The 22,854-nt window shown below is 45.8% G+C and overlaps 1 protein-coding gene across 3 annotated transcripts in view; it reads right to left on the bottom strand.

Moving 5' to 3' along the window:
• LOC146871775 (striatin-interacting protein 1) overlaps window positions 1-22,854 on the bottom strand; it is a 513,622-nt gene that overhangs the window by 57,753 nt on the left and 433,015 nt on the right. For all 3 annotated transcript variants that reach the window (XM_085651361.1, XM_085651345.1, XM_085651354.1), the window contains exons 13-14: window positions 11,884-11,955; window positions 11,272-11,346 (exon numbers count right to left, since the gene is read on the bottom strand). In XM_085651361.1, coding sequence (XP_085507487.1) covers window positions 11,272-11,346; window positions 11,884-11,955 — 147 coding nt within the window. The remainder of the gene's footprint in view (window positions 1-11,271; window positions 11,347-11,883; window positions 11,956-22,854) is intronic.

Genomic DNA, 22,854 nt, shown 5'->3' with positions numbered 1-22,854 from the left:
TGGGAGAGGCAGATAAGGATAGGCAAATACCCCTGACCACTTCATCCATAGTGCACTGCCCATGGACTGTGGGTGTAGATACCGAGATTCGAAACAAGTGCACTTTGTGTTTTCTGGAGTGGTGAAGAGGTCCATGGCTGATGTTCGCTACCTCTGGAAATACCTGTGAAGAACTTGCATTTAGAGTTCCCATACATGGACTTGTTGATATGTGCTGCTTAACAGGTCTGCAAAGGTGTTTAGCCAGAAGATAGATCTTGTGGCGGATTGCCCAGTGTCGGCTCCCTTGTGGTAGCGCAGGTACCCCCTCTTTCTGTCTGTCCTCATAAGAACACATTGCTGTAGGCAAGCGCGTGGAAGGCTTTTAGGGCTATGCGAATAGTAATTGATGTGCCACCCCTACTGAAGGGGATTGGAGAGGGGGGCTGAGGTTGAGGTGTCTTCCACAGTCAAATGATCCCCATCCAAAGAGTGATGCATCAATGGTAATGGTCACCTGCGGAAGAGAGTCTAAGAAAGGTCTGCAGAGCAACATGTTGTTGCTGTTTCTCCATTACAGAAAGCACTGAGTGCTGGACTTGATCAACACTAGATCTTCCCACTGACACTTCACTTGTGACAATTATCTCACGAAACATTATCTGAATGGGCTTATGCGCAGTCTGGTGTGTGGAACATACCCAGAAGCTTAATTACAAGTCTGACAGTCAATGGACAAGTGGATTGAAAAAGAGACATCACCCTCTGCTGGTCGGGGTCTCCTTTCTCTGTGACATTTTTTAATATGAGCCCAGGTGGGTTGATCTGCTGGGGTTGGAGGTGGGAAGTCTTTGCATTTACAATTAACCTTGAGCTGTGGAGCAGGGTTAGAGCTGTTTGAGTGTGTGCTAGGCATTGTTCTCACAGTTCGTGAGCGAGAGATTCTAACACTAGTTGCACTCTCCCAGAGTCATCTGTCACACACAAAAAGCAACTGGAATGTTTTCATAGAATGATTAGTTATGAATAAATCGATCCTTTCATTGAACCTCTTGGATATCCAAAGATATAGGATTAGACGCCTCACTCACTTGATCGTGACATGCTTAATCATCGGCGCCTATCCACACCCTGGTAGGATGGTACCACCAGGGTGGACTCAACCAAAGATGGAATAGGAGTGCTAGATTAATCAAAACTAGATAAGCAGGAGTCCAGGTGAGAAGTATATGATTAAAAATATCTACTGGTATACTCATCAATTTCCTTTATTCACAGGGTGCCTGGGGTATGGTTAAAAGAATATTTTGAGGTTTTTGTTGAAAGCAAGTGTTCAACTAAACCTGCTGTGTTTCTGCCAACAGGTTCCAGCCCCCGCTTAGAGCCTGTTCGGGTCTTGGGCCTTCATCAGGGCTTGCTGTGTGTATCCCTTCTTGTTTATGCATGCAAACCTTGCATACTAGTGAGGCTTCAGGCTCTCACCTGTCTCGTCTCCTGTTCTTGGGAGTTTCCTACAAGACAAAAGGGCGAGGCTGAATGTGGACAGTAAACCTATTTTCCTCTAAGAATTGAAACTCTGAATTAGTTTCATGGTCCCTATCTATAAACATTTTTGTGAATTATGATGATCCATGCTTGTATTGCCTTAAGAGTAAGGTGGAAAGAGATGGGGGAGGGAAAAGGGGGACCCCTCTCTGGGGATACAAAAGAGAGATTTGTGTTGCTAAATGTCTTCAGTGCATTCTGATTGTTGCTATATCTACAAAGAAGTTCATTCACTGTTCCTTTTGGTTAAAAAATATATTTTTTCATTCCAAGGGCCAACGATTAGTTATCATGGATATATTCTATAATTTATATATACTTTTAAAATACAATCATTGAGGACAGAGGGTTAGATAACAAATGTGAGATAAAGACATGAGAAAAACCATTCTTTCAAGTTATTATACTTAGCCTCGATTTTGGGTTTTCAAAATTCATGCAGTCCTGGATAGTGGTGCAGTCTTATCGTCACACTCTTTGTAGGTGAAAAACATTCATTAGAGTGAATTAAAGCACTCCATTCATATCACACAAGTAATTCATTTTAGTTATACCAATTCCTGGATTCTTCAGTGTCTCTAAGGAGTCAGTTTATATTCTTTTGAAAGTTCCATCCAGAGGCCAGTAGTTAGTACCATGTATGCTCATGAAATGTGCCAAAGTCTTTCTAACGCAGAAGACTGCTTTCGTTTGTTTAGAGAACCTTGTGAGCAGGGTTCTCCTACAGTTCAGTTTATGGTTAGTAAGTGCAGAACAGAGATGTCCATGCATATGTATGTAAACTGAGAACTGCAACAACTACAGGTGACCGGGAGGCGGGTGGGCGCATGTGAATCTATAGCTCTACATGGCAAGATCAGATGCTTACTGGGTAAGTAACATTATCCGTTCGAGGCATGTGAGCTGTAGATTACATGCTTTGCATAGACTATAAAGCAGTATACCCGAGCGGTGGCTAACCTGTAGTTGTTGTAGTCGTCAAACAGTGTTTTGAGTACTGCCTGGCCTACATTAGCTTGTTGCCTCGCTAACACATCTATACAATGATGTTTGGTGAATGTGTGCGGTGTAGGCCATGTTGCTGCCTTACAGATGTCAGCTAGGGGACTATTCCCTAAGAAGGTCATTCCAGCCCCTGGCAGCCCCTATTTTGAAAGTGGAATGTGCTCTAGCGGTATTATCAAAGTTCTCTTTGCTTTCACATAACATGTCTGAATACATTTTACAATCCATCTTGCAATGCCCGATTTAGATATGGAATTTCCTCTGTTTGGTGAAGCAAAAGCAACAAAGTTGCTTTGTCTTGCGAAATTCTTTTGTTCTTTCAACATAATATAGTAGAGCTCTTCTAAAATAAAGGGTGTGTAGAGCTCGTTCTGCTACAGAATCTGGTTGAGGAAAGAATACCAGTAACTCAACCGGTTGATTGATGTGAAATGCAGAAAATACTTTAGGGAGAAATTTAGGATTGGTGCGAAAAACCACTGTCTTTGTGAAGCTGAAAGAAGGGCTCTATAGTTAATGCTTGGAGTTCACCAACTCTCCTCAGTGAAGTTATTGCGATGAGGAAAGCAACCTTCCATGTTAGGAATTGTAATTGGCACCTATGCATTGGTTCGAATGGTGGACCCTTTAGTCTTGTAAGGACTATGTTTAGGTTCCACACTGGTGCAGGTGGGACTATTGGCGGTATCACTTCTTCTAATCCTTCCATAAATGCTTTAATCACTGGTACTCTGAATAGAGATGAGTGTTGTCTGTTTTGTAAGTATGCAGCTACTGCTGCCAGATGTAAGCGAATGGATGTATAAGCTAGTCCAGATTGCTGTAAATGTAAGAGGTAACATGATATTCTGTATTGAAGCAGAGGGGATTGATATTGATACAATAGATAACAAATCGCTTCCATTTTGCTGCATAACATGCCCTGGTAGTAGGCATTCTAGCCTCTTTTAGGATATTCATACAGTCTGGTGGTAGGTGTAGATAACCAAACTCTATGACTTCAGGAGCTAGATCACCAGGTTGAGTTCTTTGGGATTTGGATGCCTGATTTATCCATGGCTCTGATTGAGGAGACTGGAGGTGAGATGCAGCTTTTGGTGTGAAACTACTGATAGCTCCAGCAGGGTGGTGAACCAAGGTTGACTGGCCCATGTGGGAGCTATGAGACTTAGTGTGAGGGATGTTTGCCTGAGCTTTCGAATTACCAGTGGAATGAGTGGGAGAGACAGAAAAGCGTAAGCAAATATCCCTGACCAGTTCATCCATACGGTATTGTCTTTGGAGGGCGTGTGTGGGAACCTAGAGGTGAAGCTTGGGCATTTTGCGTTTTCTGCTGTGACGAACAGGTCTATCTGAGGAAATGCCCATTCCTCAAAGTAGGAGAGGAGAACCTGAGGATGAAGTTTCAACTCGTGGATTTGCCGCCTCTGTCTGCTCAGAAGGTCAACAATCTGATTGATGACTCCTGAAAGGTGTTCTGCCAGGAGATAAATTCTGTGGTGTATGGCCCATTTCCAAATGACTTGTGCTAGGCGTGATGGTTGGAGAGTGTGCCTTCCCCCTCCCCCCCCCCCCCTGCTTTTGTGTATAGTACATAGCTGTCATGGTGTCTGTTTGGACTAGGACAGCTTTGCCTACGAGGGTAGTTTAAAAGGCTTTGAGCGCTAGAAACACTGCTAGCAGCTCTAGGTGGTTTATATGGAGTTTTTTGTGCTTTTGACTCCATAAGCCTTGGATTGTGTGATCCTGTAAGTGAGCACCCCAAACGGTGAGTGATGCGTCTGCGTTAGCACTGTCTGTAGAACAAGCTCGATGAGAGTCCCCCCTTTTGATAAATGTTGTGTGTTCCACCACTGCAGAGAGTGATGGGTGCGGCCGTCTACCAACACTAGATCGATTAAACGACCCTGCTACTGGTTCTCCTGAGTTGCTAAGCATTCTTGAAGGGGACCCATGTGAAGTCTTGCATGGGGTACGATTATAATGCAAGACGCCATAATTCCCAGCAGTTGCATGAAGACTCTGGCTGGTAATGAGTGGTTGGACTGAAACTGAGTGAGAACAGACTGAAACACTGAATTCTGGCTGCATTGGGAGAGGCTAGAGCTTTTTGAGTGTCTATAGTGGCTCCCAGATAAGGCTGTGTGCCTGAAGGCTGCAGATGGGACTTCAAAGCATTCACTGTAAACCCTGGTTGATGTAGTAGGTGAATTGTGGATTGAGTGTGTTGGAGAGACTTCTGGTAAAAGCTGACTTTGATGAGCCAATCGTCCAGGTAGGGGGAAGACGCGGATGTGCTGTCTTATCAGATGAGCTGGGACTACTGCCAGGCATTTGGTATAAACTCTGGGAGCAGTGGTCACTCCAAACGGTGGTACTTTGAATTGGTAATGTTGACCCGCTATCACAAATCTGAGATATTTGCGATGAGCGGGGTGAATTGGAATGTGGAAATATGCGTCCTTAAAGTCTAGAGTAGACATAAAGTCACCCTGTTGTAAAAGTGGGGGCACTTCTTGAAGTGTTACCATGTGGAAATCTTATGACAGTATGTAGTGGTTGTAAGAAGCTGGCTCTGTATATACTATACCAAAGTGAGGTAGTGTGCACGGAGTCCAGTGGAACCCCAAAGGTAGGCAGAGGCAAAGTTAGATAGAACCTTACTATCTATTTGTGGTAGTGTGGTCGAGCAGTAAGGCAATATCAGAGGACAGTGTTAAGCATTTGTTGTACCCACTCAATCAGCAAATTATTTCACACACTCAAAAACTGAACTTCAGACCAATTGGTTTTGTATAAAAAATTTCTTTTAGTTATTTTATTGTCTAGAACCAACCAAACCTGGCACAGGTAAAGTGGATAAATACTTTGCAGTAAATATACAGTTTGAAATGCAACTGTAAATGTACTTTGAAATGGTTACAGTTTGAATTACTGGTAAAGCAATACTGTGAAATGCTGTACATATACCTTGTATCAACTTTGCAATGAAAGTTACAGGTAAGTTACTTTTCCGTTACTTTTGAGATTACTTTTTAGATTACTTTTTCTACTCAGTGTGATTTGCCTAGATATCACACTGGGACATTTCCTAGAGAAAACGTAAGTAAAATCAGTTCTGCACAATTTTTATTTTTCTGGTTTCCATACAAATCAACTCCACACTTGGAACATTTTTCAGAGAAAAACAGTCAATGGATTCCTATGGAGAGAAATTAAGTTAACAGTTACCAGGTAAGTAATCGGTCTTTGGATTTGAGCTTCTGGGGTTAGAAAAAGGGTCAAGGATGCACTCTCATTACACCCTCAGCGGCACTAGGGCAGCCGGGTGCAGAGGTGTGAGGCCCAATGTTATCCAAGGGATAGGAGGCCTCCAGTTGGTGGCTGCTAGCAAGCAGGCCACTGGGTTGCGGGAGCAAAGCTCCTGGACTTTAGCTCAGTGCAAATGGAGAAGCAAATTAGCACCAAAGGTACACCCTCAGCGGCACTAGGGCGGCTGGGTGCAGGGTGCTGTTTCGACATCGGGCGCCCTGTTGGTTTCAATGGAGAACCTCTGGTTTGCAAAAGCGCTGCAGGCAGGGAGATGAAGGTCTTCTGGGTGCGACCACCACTTCGAGAGGTAAGTTGGGGAGTTAGGGGTTGGTTAGGCACCGTCTGTTTGGGCACACAAGGCCGTGGGGTGTCAGGTACAAGGGTGCCTTTTGGGGTCGGATCTTCTAACCAGCTCCTGGTCGCGGTTAGGGGGACCTTCAGGATTTAGGCTGCAGGCGTCAGCTGGAGGATTGAGGCAGGTCAGGGGTCGCCGGATCTTGGGTAAGGATCGCTGGGTTGACCTCCTCATGGTGTTTGCCCACTCGAGCTCGGGCCGGCGGGTGCAGAGTGGGGCGGACTCGCGGTGTCCGGCCGGAGCCAGAGGTTGCCGGTGAACAAATCTGGTGTTCACAGGAGACAAAGTCTTTGTACTTGAAGGCAGGCAGGTCCTCCGGGGTTTTTGAGGATGCTGGCTGCAGAACACACCGGGATTTCGCAGGAGCAGGTTTGAGGCGGAGACATGCCGGTAGGGCTGGGGCCAAGTCAGTGGCCGTCTTTCTCTTGTTAGCTTCGGCACAGCTGTTCGGTCCTTCTTTTCTTGTTGCAGGCTCATGTCTGAGGAAGCAAGGTCCAGGGGTGCCCCTAAATACTAGATTTAGGGGCGTTACAGGTAGGTAAAAGCAGGGACCAATGGGTCCCTTCCCTGGGGTGGGTACACCCCCTATTATGCCACCTTCCAGTGGGAGGGGGGCATGAGCCTGTCCCTGGTTGGCTGGGTCCCCCAATCTTCAAGATGGCGTGGACTGAGAGTTGTGCTTTACCTCACCACCCGAGGAGTGGAGTTGGCAGAGGTGGGCACACCTCTCTTTCTCACTTGATTTTCCCGCTCGTTCTCCCGCCCAAAGTGAAGATCAGAACCAGTGAGGACCAGTTGCTGAGAGCAGCAAGTGGCCTTGGGGAGCTCACAAAGGCGGCAAGCCTTTGAATCTTCCCCTTCTTGAACCCTGCCCATCCTGGGGGAGGAGGCTTGGCACCTCGTCCCAGGATGTGCATTGTTTCAGGCCTCAGAGAGCAGCAAGCTCTCGACCCAGGGGTCCAGAAACATGTCTGGCGGTGGCAGCTGAAAGCAGCCACTCAGCCTGGACACTAGAGGTGGGTTAGTTTTCAGGGGGCATCTCTAAGATGCCCTCTGTGTGCATTTTTCTTTAAATCTCACACTGGCATCAGTGTGGGTTTAATGTGCTGAGAAGTTTGATACCAAACTTTTCAGTTTTCAGTGTAGCCAATATGGTGCTGTGGAGTTCGTAATGACAACTTCCCAGCACCATATACTTTTAATGGCAGCCCTGCACTTGTCTAAGAATGGACTTATACACTGTAGGGGTACAGGGCTCATGAACCTGTACCCTCACAACTGGTATAGTGCACCCAGCAAGAGGGGTTACTGATCTATGCCAGGGCAGTGGTTTGTAGGCATGGCACACAGAGATGTGCGCCATGTCGACTCTTCACTTTATTCTGCACCAAAACAAGCAGCCTGCCAAGGCAGTGTGTGTGTGTGTGTGTGTGTGTGTGTGTGTGTGTGTGTGTGTGTGTGTGTGTGTGTGTGTGTGTGTGTGTGTGTGTGTGTGTGTGTGTGTGTGTGTATGTGTGTGTATGTGTGTGTGTGTGTGTGTGTGTGTGTAAGGGTACAGGACTTCTAAGGGTGGCACAATAAGTGCTAAGCCTCTACATGTGGCCACTACACAGGCATGGTTTGTGTGTTGATGTCAAAGTCTTCCGCGGTTACAAAGCACCAGGGTCCTGCTGTTGTTCTCCCTCGGACTCGGAGGGGGAGCTCACCTCAAAGCTGTACTGGTCTGAGGGACCAACCTCTTCCTCCGCTTCAATGCAATACTTCCAGAAGTTTTCAGGGGTGTTGTTGGATTCCTGTCTGTACATTCTTCAATGGGCCCACCTCTGCTTGCAACAGTACTAAAGAGTTTTCGTCAACCGGATGGTGAGGCAGCCCTCACACGTGGTTTTATCATAAACAGCGGAGAGGCAGAGATTGCAGACTTGATGATGGTCAGTCCAGGGAAACTTGGAATGGCACTTGGGTAATACAAGAACGGTGTCATTTCTTTCATCACTGTCCTTGCATTCTCTTCGACGGGCTTCTTGAGACAATAGGCAAAGTACCCCGAGAGGGGCTCAAAGAGCCAACTTTGAATCTTCGAGAGAAGCTTGATGTTTGGTGTACGTCGAGTAGAAAAGTAAAACGGGACCCAGGTTCCATCAAAGTTAATATTTCCATAAGTACAGGAGTCAAGCGATCGAGTGGGCCCGGCAGTAAACAATGCTAGACACGGAAAGCGGAGCCCAATTAGCACACGTTCGAACCCGTTGGCTGGAAAAAATAAAAATAAATTTGCAATGCAATAGGTCTCGCATTTATGAGAGTTTGAGCTATTGACATTGTAAATGGCAATGCCTTTTATTTATGTGTTGTTTTTAAAACGGATAAATAAAAGGCATTGTCATTTACAATGCCAATAGCTTAAACTTTTGCAAATACAAGACCTATTGCATTGAAAATGTGTTCATGCTATAAAAATAAAAAATAGTGTTCGGAGAGAGCGTGTCCTGCCTGCAACAGCAGGCAGGACAAAGCTATTTGAGAAAATAGAGCTCAGAGGCTGTAATTAAAGTCTTCCGAGTAACACAAGTAACAGGAGGTGTTGCAATGGGAGGTTACAAAATGAGACAAGACGGAACTAAGGAGGGACTGCTAAAACTATTAACCAATGAGCAGCCACAGTTTACAGTGGACAATGACAAGCCAATTAAAAACATGGGCAGAGAGAGGGCGGAGCTTCAAGTCCCTACCTGAAAACAGCATGCCTCGCAGAGAAGCGCATGCATTGCCCAAGGTTGACCTAAAAAGCAGCATACCAACCATACTTCTGTATATCTCTAACACATTATTTTGGTCCTCTTAATTAATCTTACTCTTAGCTGATGACAGCTTCTTTAAAAATGACCTTCCCCACCCCTTTAAGGTAGGCTTTGCCATGAACCCTACTCACAAGTCTGGTGTTTAACTCTAATGACCTCCTGCTACCTGTGGTGAGTCAATATGAAGCATGATCAGCTGACCTAAAAGGTTTATCAGTTCAAGCTGAAGGACAATTCCTCAAATCGAGATATTCCATTACCCTGCTCCATATGGGTACGGGCAAACGCCTCTAATGCTCAATAAATCTGCACCAGGAAGCACTTGAATGATAAATGGAGCATGCACATAAACAGAGATATGGAAATGAAGGTATGTTCAATATTGCAATATAGATACCTGTGGAACTGTTTGTTCTGCACTTAGTCAATATCCAAACAGCCTTGCACTATAACATTGCAATAAAAAGTGCAAATAAAAAATGGTTGCTGGTCTGGGACTGTAAAATCAGATTAAACACTGACAAAACAAGAGGACAAACATTGTGAATTCCACTCATCAAAATTAAAATTGTGACATTTAGTTCAAAGAGATGATGTCACATGGTGTATTGTTTTTTTTTTATTTAGAGCGAACAGCGGTCCTTGGCTTAGGTGTAGATAATGAAAAACATTTCAACATAGACTACAATGAGAACTATGGACAGTCTTCCAATGTCCAGCCGGACAGAGGAACATTTATTTAAAACAGTGCAAAAAGATTTAAACAAGGTAAAGACAACGAAACAGGTGAAACAAGGACACAATCCTGTATCGAGCTTGACAAAAGGGAAAAAATGAGAAGGAAACAAAATAGCAGGCAAAGAGTATGTTACAATATAAAGTAAGCTCAAGCCAACAGGAACCAAAATGTAATTTACACAATGGATAGATTGCAGTACTGTTAGAAAAGTCGACGTTTTGATCCTTTGTTGTCTTTTTGGAATGCATCACGGGCAGCAGGTTTAGTTGTGCATCAACGGCAAGTTCCTCCTTAAAAAATAGTCTCCAAATCTAGGGAATCCGAAGCAGCATGGTTAACAGTTTCTGGGATTATAAACAGCTGCTTTAACCCGGCATCAAGTTCCTCAGCCAGTCTCTCAAGAATTGGTGCGTTCTTATCTCAGCGTTGAATGGACCCTCAGCATCGACTTGTGCTGGTCCACTAAATGGTAATTATTGTTGCACCTTGGTCAAAATTAGAAGGGTGTATGTTCGATCAGACCCTTCACGTCGGCATTCTCCCAAGCTGCAGTCCGCAGGGATCAAAGAGGACTCGATCAAGTCAGGGACATGGTCTACTGGGCATTGAGGCAAAGCAGCCGGTCAAAGAAAAGCGGTGTACCAACCAGGACAACTGTGCAGTGTCATCGGTCTTGAGCAGCAGAACAGTTATGCCTGAAAAAGCAGCAAGGAACACGAGCAGCCATTGTTGAACATATACAAACCTGATGGTAAAAAAAAAGAAAAATCTAAGGTGGTGTCAATACCCATGCACATTCTGGACGAAGGGTGGAGTCACACACCATTCCATGACTCAAAACGTCGTAGAAAAAAACTCAGTCAAACATTAGATGGCTGAAGAATGCAAATGTCTATCTTCCGCCACACATGCTACAAAATATGCTTATTAGGAGAGGGGTCTTTGATCTAGAGTACATAACGCTGCTACTGAAGAGGCAAAATCCGAAGTAGAACTCGAAACTTGCTTTTTTTAAATTTTCAAACACATGGTCTCAAGTCTGTGGTATCAGTGAGACTAAAAATCTATCCACAGAAAATGCATGGTATCCTCTCGATGTGGAAGCTGCGTATTGGCTACTCCCACAGCTGGCAAAGATTTAGTGATGGGTACCTCAATCCGATCATTTCTGTAGACCTTGCAAACAAAGCTGGCGCAAATAAGCAGCACATTCTGAGTGCTATTTTAAGATTTATGAGTATGTGGTGGTGCCACGGCAACAAGGAGCATGACTATGCATGTTTGTAGTCTTTGTCCAGATTACAGAGCACAATTTACAATATTGTTCACTAGGTTGTAGTATCTTAGTATTATGGAACCCCAGAACACTAAGATTTAACATCTACATATTCATCCTTGCAACACAATTCAAACTAAAATCACTGAGAGGGCTGATGAGGGGGGATACATTAAAACAAATAGCAGGGAATGTGATAAAACCAGTGTACAACCAGAACAGGGTTGAGAAGGTTGGCGTTCTGTGGAAGATGACTCACCATATACTGAGGAAGACTGGGAAGCAGCCCCTGGTACAGGACTTCTGAAGGAACCTGATCAACATCCTCTTCTCCCTAAAACATAGCGGAAGAAAATGGGTTACAAAAGTAAAAACACTACAGGGACAGAGCTCTAAATGTTCAGAGTATCAGTGTGCGAGTACCATCAACATTCAGAATTTTAGAGCTGCTGGTCTCGAATGGGGTAATGCTCAAAGATTCAAAGCTTACACGTCAACAGTATGACGTTCCTGCACTCCCTCAACTGCTAGTTGTGAACATCATTTAGCATGGACTTTTGTAATAGCAGGAAGCTTGAAGCAATACAATCAATGCTTGCATCCCAGAACAAGGACGACAAACATGTCAATGACACATTTTAGGGATCAGCCATCTCCATTCAAAACATTTTCTAATAATCAGGACTACAGATATTTCCAATTATGCCGTCCCCTAAACGTACATAACAGAGACCTCTCCATCCAGAACTTTGGTCTAATAATGAGAAGCAGAGGTATTGTGCCAAACACTGGCAGATAATAGCGAACAGTGACATTTACCACCCAACATATAACTAGAGCAGTCGAACCCACAGTATCAACTGACTCTTACCCCTGATAGCGGTGACTGCACATACTCATCTTCCAAATGGGTCTGAACCTCAGCAACAGATGTGTACTTGTGCTGAGAAAGAAAGGAAACAATTTTAAATTGAGATGAAAAGTCCCCATCTTTCTGAAATACTGTCTGTCAAATGTCACGAACCAGTTGCAAATTGTAGGCTGTTGAACTTTAAGACAAATTTACTTCTAAAATACATTTAGGAAATATGTAGAAAAGACTCATATGAAGCTAAAAGGCAAGGAACAGTTTTACTTATGGAACGGGTTTATTTATCTGGGACTAGTTGTTAGAGTTTGAAGCTATTCTAGATTCAAATACGGTGCATCATTCTGCCACTTGGTGGGTGGGCTTTGAAAAGCAACCTGTTTGTTTAAATAATGCTTTTTGGTATCAAAAGGAGCCAGTTTGGTTCCTCATCACTTTAACTTTGAATCTCACCAAGACCCAAAATGTAGTTACAATCTTCAGATTTCATTTTACCGGTCATAGATTAATTTGAGAGCTTACTCGTCTTGGGGAAATCTAGAAACTATTCCTACAGATAAATAACCTTTTCCTTTTGCAGTGTGAACCTATTAAAAATTAACGTACTACACCTCATTTGCAAAGCAGTCTTTCACACTCCAAGTATCTAATTAAGACACTTAAACCACTGTAGATAATAATTAACTCACTCACTTTTTTGTTTTTTTTGTTTTTAACTATTTTTATTCTGAAACAATACACCATTATGACAGCAACAACCATCTCGATCGACATAAACTTACAAGGGACATGATGTATAAATTGCAGGACATTCATCTTGCACCCTGTGATATGTAAATGAATGCGGGGTCCTACATTAACGACAATCCCCCTACTCCCGTCACAGGGATTCAGCCCAGCCCCAGTGTGTTCACTCTACAGTGTCCTCGGGTGGGTCAGTAGTTTGGACTGGTTGACAGAGCATCCCCCTACTTTTGTGCATAAACAGGTGTGTTACCTAATTGCAGGCCAAATTTACTGTACCAATATGCTCCCTTGCCAAAAACTACAATTCACAAGAACCAGGAAATGTTCACACAGCAATGACCAACAGCTGACCTTTCACTTGGCAATACGATTGTACACCAAGGTATTTTTTTGACTACACACTTGAAAATCTATATTAAGCTCCAGTTTTAGTAAATACATTATAGCATATTATACTATACCTAGCTCACAATAAACAACCACAAAAAAGAAAAGTCTGCGGAGGCTGAATCCGTCTGGATTCATTCAACATTGAACTTGTGTAAGACATCCTGGGCGCCTCCAGCTCACCGTAAGTTTGTCATATTTTTCGAAACTGTCGTATCATGTTTTTTGTTATGACTATGATTTGTTTTGTATGAAATGCTTGGTAGCATCAGTTTGAATGTGCTTAGCTTGTGCCTGTGTTTATTTAGTTAGTCGCTCAGTTACTTTCCCGACCAAGGAGGGGTGTAGGAAGTTTCCTTTAGGGCCCACTCTAATTCTCCCTTATTTTAGCCTAACTACACGTTTTCGGCTGCCTTTGCTTTGTACAGCTAAAAAATACACATTTATTTTTGTGCCATGATATTATTTTAGAAATACATTGTACATGTTATTGTTATTCAGTTCTTCTTCTTGGGATTCAGTCTGAACATTTCATACAAGGTTGAACAACATGGCGCCCTGTTTTTCTGTGATCGGTCAGCACAATCTCCTAATGTTAAGACACAACACAGAGGCACAGTTGCTGATTTCCAACACAGCACTTCTTATCATATAAACCGAGACTTGCCTTTTGGAAAACAGAGAGGAGAATTCTAGCACAGGGAAAAGGGCTTGGAACAGGCACAACAGCCTTGCATAAGGAATATGCTACTTGCCCTATAAGCATCTATTCATAGCGTGTAGTGCCCTAGATTCATATGCTTACCGTTATCCTACCATCCAGTGTTGGGCTTGAACATTTACAAAATGTTTTTCTTTGAAGAAGTCTTCAAGTCACGAGGTATAGTGACTCCTCCGGTACGTATTGTGCATGTTGCTTGGCTCCTCTGTTAGATTGTTTGTGGCTCATTGGGTGAGCGTTAGAAAAAAGGAGCAATAAAGTGACAGAATAAAGAAACATGCGTATACTTGCTAGTGTATAAATTGGGTTTCGAACTATAAGGAAGTAATGCCACCAAAATCTTCCAGGGTGGATGGTGGGTGCATATTAATCTCCAGCACTACACGCTACGAACAGATGTTTACAGGGTAACATTCCATTTGTAGCATGTGTTGGCCACAGATGCATACGCTTAGCATCAAATACAAAGCTTCCCTTAGCGGTGGCTTGCAATTTGTTGAAGTACTTATTTGAAATAGTGTCTTAAGTACAGCTTGACCCACTCTTGCTTGTTGATCCGTGAATACAACAACACAGTGGTGTTTAGTAAATTTATGTGGGTTATTCCATGTTGCTTCTTTACTAATATCCTCTTTAGGGATATTTCCAAGGAAAGCCATAGTGGCTCCTTGTTTATGTGTGGAATGAGCCTGTGGTGGTACTCTGAGCACCCTTTTGGCTTTTTGATAACATGGCTGAATGCACCCAACTATCCACTGAGCAATTTCTGCTTTGGATATTGGTGCCCCTGGTGAGGTTTGTTAAAAGCAACAAAAAGCTGTTGTGTGTTTTGGAAAGATTTTGTTCTGTCTATCTAGAACATGATAGCCCCTTTAACATCTAATGTATGTAGGACCTGCTCTGCTATTGTGTCTGCTTTAGGAAAAAATACTGGTAGCTCTATGGTCTGATTTTTATGAAAGGTTGAGACCACTTTGGATAGAAATGTTGGTTTCGTTCGTAGAACTAATTTGTTTGGGTACATTTTAAAGAAAGGTTCTTCCAGAGTAAGTTCCTGTAATTCACTTATCCTTCTGAGAGATGTGATTGCCACTGGAAAGGTAGCTTTCCAAGTTAGAAATTGGAGCTGACATGAATTAAGTGGTTCGAATGGTCGGCCCATAAGCCTTTTAAGGACAATGCTTTGTTCGAGACTGGGGCTGGTGGAGTGGATGGCAGGATAACTAAAAGTCCTTCCATGAAAGCTTTGATTACTGGTACTTTAAACAGGCCCATCTATTGCCTGTTTTGTATGTAGGCAGCTAGTGCTGCTAAGTGTAATCTGATAGCTGTGCAGGCAAGCCCTGTTTGCTGTTGATGGAAAAGATAGCCTATAATGTCTTGCACTGTAGGTGCTAAAGGCTGAATTTGTTTATTTGTACAGTACTGTACAAAACATTTACATTTTGTAGCATAGCATGCTCTAGTTGTATGCAAAAAGAATAATTGATGGACAGAATGCAGAACAATGTCATACATTCACCCCAGTACAGAGATCTGGGCCTAAATCAATCATTTTTTTGGTCACCATGCCATTCCAGTTTGAACCCAGTCATATGCAAATCAGTCTTGACCCTGTGCCCAATGGGAACAGTCCAGCCCGAACTGCCAGGCCAGGTCTTCCTTGGACTGGAAACAAGTATACTAGGACCAGTTTCGGGGTTTCAACCCTCATCAGACAGGATAGCTTGACTCCAGTGGCATGGAGAGCCCGGTACCCATCCCACTCGGGGTAACAAATGCAAAAAGAACAATTGATGGACAGAATGCATAGCAATGTCAACATTCACCAGTTGTAGCCTACAAGCTTGTTTAAGGATATCCATAAATTCTTCTGGAAATTTTAAATGCCCGAATTCTAGGATTTCAGGAGCCAAATCGCTAGACTGAGTTGTTTGGGATTGGGGAGCATCACTCTTCCTTGATCTTGAGTTAGTAGGTGTGGCCAAAGAGGTTGTTTCTTGTGTGGCACTAAAGATAGTTGCAGTAGGGTTGTGAACCATGCCTGCCATGCCCATGTTGGGGATATTAAGATTAGTGTTAGAGATGTTTGTGTTAACTTCTGAACTACATATCGAATGAGCGGGAGAGGAAGAAAAGTGTAGGCAAATACTCAAATTCATCCATAGGGCATTGCCCTTGGATTGGGAATGGGGGAACCTGGAGGCGAGGTTTTGGCATTGGGTGCTGAGGTGAGTGGTAAACAAATCTATGCCCGGTGTCCCCCATCTTTTGACGTAAGAGCGAAGTAGAGGCACATTGATCTCCTACTCGTGCACCTGCTATTGTGTCCTGCTAACCAAATCTGTGAAGTTGCTGTCCACCTCAGGTAGGGATTATCCTAAGAGGAGGATTTAGTGATGGATTGCCCAGTGCCAGATGCGCTCTGATAGGAGGGATAGCTATGAGGAGTGTGTGCCCCTCCCTGTTTTTGAATATAATGGAGTGCAGTCATATTTTCTGTTCATATTAGTACTACTTTCTGGTGTAGGTGATTGTGAAAAGCTTTGAGGGCTAGCTGCATTGATAGCAGCTCTAGATGATTGATATGCAGATGTGTCAGAGCCATTGTCCATTGACCGTTAACTGTGAGATCTTGCATATGTGCTCCCCATCCCTGAAAAAATGCATCTGTTGTAATGGCGATTTGATGAGATTGGGGCTTTGAAGGGCCGGCCTTGCAACAAGTTGTTGCTGCTCCACTACTGCAAAGAGTGATGAGTTGCTCGCCCTACCAATTCTACATCTTAAGATGCCTCTCCACTTGAGACCATTGAGATTGCAGAGTGCGTTGAAGGGGAAGCATATGTAGACAAGTATGTGGTATTATTGCTGTGCAGGAAGACATCAGGCCTAAAGAACAAGTTACTTACCTTCGGTAACGCTTTTTCTGATGGATACAGTATCTGCCTGTGGATTCCTCACCTTGTGAATATCCCCTGTGCCAGCAACATTCGGAAACTTTTGTAGCAGTCCACGCCGATGGGGTCGAAGACGACGTCACAGAGACACGGCTCCGCTCGCGACTCCGCTGACGTCACCGGCTCCATAAGAAGACCTCATCGGCGTGATGACGTCAGTTCCGCCCTTTTTTCCGTGCCTTCGAGGCACACGGACAGACTGACAGCAATATATACACCGTATACACAGTACATGATATGCAAAGCAACACACACACAGTGTGGAAAATAAATAACAAAGCACAAAAAATAAAAATGCCTTTGACAGTAATAAATACATTTGAAACACCATCAATAGAATTACAGGCATAGAATTACAGGTATAGAAAGATGAACGGGGAGGCAGGTGGGTCAGTGAGGAATCCACAGGCAGATACTGTATCCACCAGAAAAAGCGTTACCGAAGGTAAGTAACTTGTTCTTCTGATGGATACATCTGCCAGTGGATTCCTCACCTTGTGAATAGATTCCACAGCAGTCCCCACTCCCGGAGGAGGGTGTCCACCCTTCTATACCAGAAAATCCTGAAGGACGGATCGCGCAAAATGACCGTCCCTCCTCACCTCGGTATCCAAGCAATAATGTTTTGCGAAGGTGTGGAGGGAGGCCCAAGTTGCCGCCCTACAAATGTCCTCCACAGGAACACCCCTAGACAAAGCAGACGTGGAAGACTTTGCTCTAGTGGAATGAGCTCTCAAACCCTCCGGAGGTTCCTTACCAGCCAGGGAGTAGCAAATCTTGATGCACCAGACAATCCATCTGGAAAGGGTGCGCTTGTGCACTGCTCGACCTTTCCTGCAGCCAGCAAAGCCCACGAAGAGCTGGTCATCAACCCTGAAGTCCTTTGTCCTGTCCAGGTAGAAGCTCACCGCCCTCTTAGGGTCCAAGCGGTGAAGCCGCTCCTCCTCCTTGGAAGGGTGAGGGGGAGGATAGAAGGAAGGAAGGGTAATGGACTGCCCCAGATGGAAAGGAGTTACCACCTTAGGCAAAAACGCAGCCCTGGTCCAGAGTACCATTCGTTCAGCATGCACAGTCAAGAATGGGGGTTTTGAACTAAGAGCTTAAAGCTCACTTACCCTCCTTGCCGAGGTGATTGCAATAAGGAATACCGTCTTAAAGGACAACAGCCTCAAGGGACATTTGTGTAAGGGCTCGAAGGGAGAACCCATAAGATAAGTTAATACAAGGTTTAAGTCCCATTGAGGCATAATAAAGGGAGTTGGAGGAAACTTGTTTGTAAGGCCCTTTATAAAACGAAGAACAATAGGTGACTTGAATAATGACGGCTGATCCGGCAAACAAAGGAAAGCCGACAAAGCCGATAAGTATCCTTTCACAGTAGCCACAGCAAAGCCTTGCCGAGCCAGAGAAAGGGCAAACTGTAGAATGTTAGACAGACGAGCCTTCAAGGGATCAATGGACCTCTCTCCGCACCAAAGCACAAATTTAGACCACCTATATGAGTATATAGATTTGGTGGAGTGTCGCCTGGCCGATAAAATAACATCCACCACATCTGGCGGGAGAGAGAAAGAATTCAGGTTGCCCCGTTCAATCTCCAGGCATGAAGGTGTAAGCTCTGGAGGTGGGGGTGTAGAACCTGCCCCTCCGACTGTGAGAGGAGGTCTGCCCTCAGAGGGAGACGGAGCAGAGGGCACGAGGAGAGGTGGAGAAGATCTGTATACCACACCCTTCTTGGCCAGTCCGGGGCGACCAAAATAACTTGGGCCCAGTCTTGGCGAATCTTCCTCAGAACCCGAGGAATCAAGGGTATGGGAGGAAACGCGTAAAGGAGTCGTGATCCCCAACTCAACTGAAACGCGTCCCCCAACGCTCCCTGCATCGGATACTGGAGACTGCAGAATGACGGGCAGTGAGCATTCTCGTGAGTGGCGAACAGGTTCACCCGAGGAGTTCCCCACATCCGAAAGACGTGACGAACTACCTCCGGATGAAACCTCCACTCGTGGTCGGCGGAGAACTGCCGACTGAGACTGTCCGCACGCACGTTCAGAACCCCGGCCAGATGATTTGCCATCAGACAAATCTGATGGTCCTGAGCCCAGGACCATAGACGCAGGGCCTCTCTGAAGAGACAAAGAGACCCCACTCCTCCCTGTTTGTTTATATACCACATCGCTGTAGTGTTGTCCGTCTGGACTTGAACAGACTGACCGCGAAGGGAAGGGAGGAAGGCCTTGAGCGCCAAACGTATCGCCCGTAACTCCAAAAGGTTGATGTGAAGCAACCTTTCCTCTGGAGACCAAAGACCCTTGATCTCCAGATCCCCCAGATGAGCACCCCACCCTAAAGTGGATGCATCCGTTATCACCGTGGCCACCGATGGAGGTAGATGGAAGGGCTATCCTAGGGACAGATTGCCCTCCACGCTCCACCAAGATAGTTCCGCTGCAGCTTCTCTGGAGATCCTGATCGACTCCCTGAGATCTCCTTTATGCTGATACCACTGCTTGCGGAGGCACCACTGGAGCGCCCTCATGTGCCAGCGTGCATGGTTGACCAACAGGATGCAGGAGGCGAACAGACCGAGCAGGCGAAGGACCTTCAGAACTGGAACGACCGCTACGTTGTAAAATAAAGGAATCATTTCCTGTATGTCGAGAATCCTTTGAGGAGGACGGAATGCTCGACAAACAGTAGTGTCCAGTACCGCACCTATGAACAGGTTGCGCTGAGAGGGCACCAGGTGAGATTTGGGCACGTTGATCGAAAAACCCAATTTGTACAACAGCCGAGTTGAATCCTGCAGATGATGCAGCACCTTCTCCGGCGACTCCGCCTTGATCAGCCAGTCGTCTAAATAAGGAAAAACTGAGACCCCCGACCTTCTGAGATGGGCTGCCACCACTGCCATCACCTTAGTGAAGACTCGAGGTGCCGAAATAAGACCAAACGGGAGGACCGCAAACTGATAATGTTGCGACCCTACCGTAAACCGGAGATACTTCCTGTGCGACTTCAGGATGGGGATGTGAAAATACGCATCCTGCAAGTCGAGCGACACCATCCAGTCCTCCTGATTCAGCGCTTGAAGAACCTGTGCAAGGGTGAGCTTCTTGAACTTCTCCTGTTTCAGGTAAAAGTTCAGGATTCTGAGGTCCAGTATCGGACGCAATCTGCCGTCCTTTTTCGGAATCAGAAAATACCGGGAGTAGCATCCCTGACCCCTCTCCTGCTCTGGAACCACCTCTATCGCACCTTTTTGAAACAACTTCAGGACGTCCTCCTGCAGGAGAAGACGCTGGTCCTCCGAGCAAGCCCCTTGACAAGGAGGGTAATTTGGAGGGAATTCCCGAAAGGGAAGGGCATACCCATTTTCTACAAGATCCTGAACCCAGAGATCTGTAGTTACAGATTCCCAATCTTGCAGAAAATGGGTAAGCCGGCTCCCCACAGGACCAACATGATCCGGAATGTCGAATCTAGGGCTGCTTTGCGGTGGTGGGAGGGGCTGAGGAAGAGGAAGAGGAGGAGGAGAGTTGACGGCCACGTGAGCGACCCCTGATTCTTCCTCTGTATCCCTTGGATACCTTGCTGTTGTTGCTGCTGCTGTTGCTGGGTCGGTCTATAAGAGCGAAAAGTCGCCCTTCCAAAGCCCCTATATCTTTTGAAAGATCCTCTCGGCCGGGATTGAAGACCCAACGACCTAGCCGTAGCCTTACTCTCCTTGAAGCATTCGAGAGCAGCATCCGCCTTCTTACCAAACAAACCAGACCCATCAAAAGGCAAGTCCAGTAAAGTCGACTGCACATCCGAAGAGAATTCAGAGGACTTTAGCCATGCACCCCTCCTGGTGGCGACAGAAGACCCCATGACTGGCAACTGAGTCTGCTGTGTCCAGTCCACTTTGAATGACTTGGCGTGCAGCCGCCTGGGCATCAGTCAGAACTTCATTGAAGCCGGCCCTATCCTCTTCCGATAGCTTTGGTGCCAACTTCTTCGCTGAGTCCATGAGCGCGTGGATATAGCGCCCCAACAAACACGACGCGTTTGTCGACTTAAGAGCCATACTGGCTGATGAAAAGACCTTTTTGGCCGATTGGTCTACCTTTTTGGCCTCTCTGTCTCCTGGAACCTGAGGAAAGGCCACCTTTGACCTTCCCGAACAAGCCGCCTGAACTACCAAGCTCTCAGGCGATGGGTGCGAAGTTAAAAACTCAGGGTCCCCTGGAGCCGCTCTATATCTCCTTGCGACTGTCCTGGAGACCGCAGGAGCTGAAAAAGGCTTGCGCCATACCTCTAGTACAGGGTCCATAATTGCCTCATTAAAGGGCAACAAAGGCTCCGAGACTGCAGTAGGCGAATGCAGTACCTCAGTAAGAATGTTAGACCTGAACTCCGTGGTTGGTAACTGAAGGTCTAACAACTCCGCAGCTTTCCTGATGACCGCATGATACGGCGCTGCATCTTTAGAGGGCTCATCTGATGGTGGAGTGATTTCCCACTCTGGAGACAAATCCAGTCCACTTGCCTCCTTTAGCTCTTCAAACACTTCATCAGATTCAACTAACTCTCCCTCTTCAGCCTCTTCCAAAAGAAATCTTCTCTCATCCACCACTCTCTGTGCTTCCCTTCTGGAACGAATCCGCACCAGCGGCGTCGGCGGCGCCGTGTTCGAATCCGACGGCGCCGAACGCGGATCCGCAGGGGCAGCCGGCGTCAAACGAAGTCAAGTCGGTGCCGGTGAAGAGGGAAGCGGCGTCGATGTTCTCGGCGCCGGTAGCTGCCAAGACGGCGTCGCCGGAAAGAATGGCATGAATGGAGCTTGAGGGTAGACCTGCGGCACTCCCAGATTAAAAGCCATCTGACCCATCGGACCCACAGGTGCACCAGAGGTATACATGGCCCTTGAAAACACCCCGTACATGGCATTTAGATAATGCGTGGGGTCCTGACCTGGACCAGGGAATGCAGGATACTGGTCAGGTATCACGGGACTCAGGCCTTCCGGCGCAGACGGTGGAACAAGCGGCGTCACAGTCTCACCCGGGGCTTGAAGATCCTCAACAGGGGCCGGAGACGGAGACGGAACCGGAGAATAAGCTGGAGCCGGAGATGGAAACGGCGTCGGGGATGACACCGGCACCGGAGATGTAGCCGGAGCCGGCGAAGTCACCGGAGAAGAAGGAGCTGGAGGTGAAGTCGGGACTGGAGAAGGAGACACTGACTCTCTCCGACGTCGAGTAGGCGACTTCGGTGCCGAACCTTTATCGGAGTGATGTGAAGAATGCCTCCTCTTCTTCTTATGCTTCTTACTTCTCGAAGCATGCCCCGAAGTGGATTTGGACGCCGACCTCAACCTTGATCCAGACTTCCTTCTTCCTCTTTTTTCCTTCTTCTTCATCCGAGCGATAAAGAGCTTCGCCTCTCTTTCTTTAAGAGCCTTCGAGCTCATCTTGCGGCAGCTGGAACAACCATCCACATCGTGGTCGGATGAAAGACACCAAACACAATCTTCGTGTGGGTCGGTAATAGACATGTGCTTGCCACATTCTCGACAGGGCTTGAAACCCGACTTCCTTGTCGACATCTTCCCGAAGAAAGACAGATAAATCCAGAAAATACACAAAGTAACAGGTAAAGCTACTAATAATGATTCCCGAAATCCGTTGGCGTCGTTGGCGCGGAAAAAAGGGAACTGACGTCATCACGCCGACTAGGTCTTCTTATGGAGCCGGTGACGTCAGCGGAGTCGCGAGCGGAGCCGTGTCTCTGTGACGTCGTCTTCGACCCCATCGGCGTGGACTGCTACAAAAGTTTCCGAATGTTGTTGGCGCAGGGGATATTCACAAGGTGAGGAATCCACTGGCAGATGTATCCATCAGAAAGGTCCATCACTACTTTTACTATGAGGTGAGCTTGTGATTGAAAAAGAGGTAATATTTCTGTGAACTTTTTCACTCTTTCTGGATTGCGATAAGCTTTGGTTGCAACTGAATTGAGAGTTGCACCTAGAAAAGGCTGAATTTACAATGGTTACAGATGAGATTTTTGTATGTTTAGGGTAAACCCTAGTTTGTGCAGAAGATTGATAACCTGACGAGTGTTTCGAAGACACTCTTGGTAGCTTAGACTTTTGATGAGCCAATCGTCTAGGTA

Source organism: Triturus cristatus, chromosome 1_1 (assembly GCF_964204655.1).
Source record: "Triturus cristatus chromosome 1_1, aTriCri1.1, whole genome shotgun sequence".
In the NCBI taxonomy this organism is placed as follows: Eukaryota; Metazoa; Chordata; class Amphibia; order Caudata; family Salamandridae; genus Triturus; species Triturus cristatus.
This window is presented reverse-complemented; position numbering and strand designations above follow the sequence as displayed.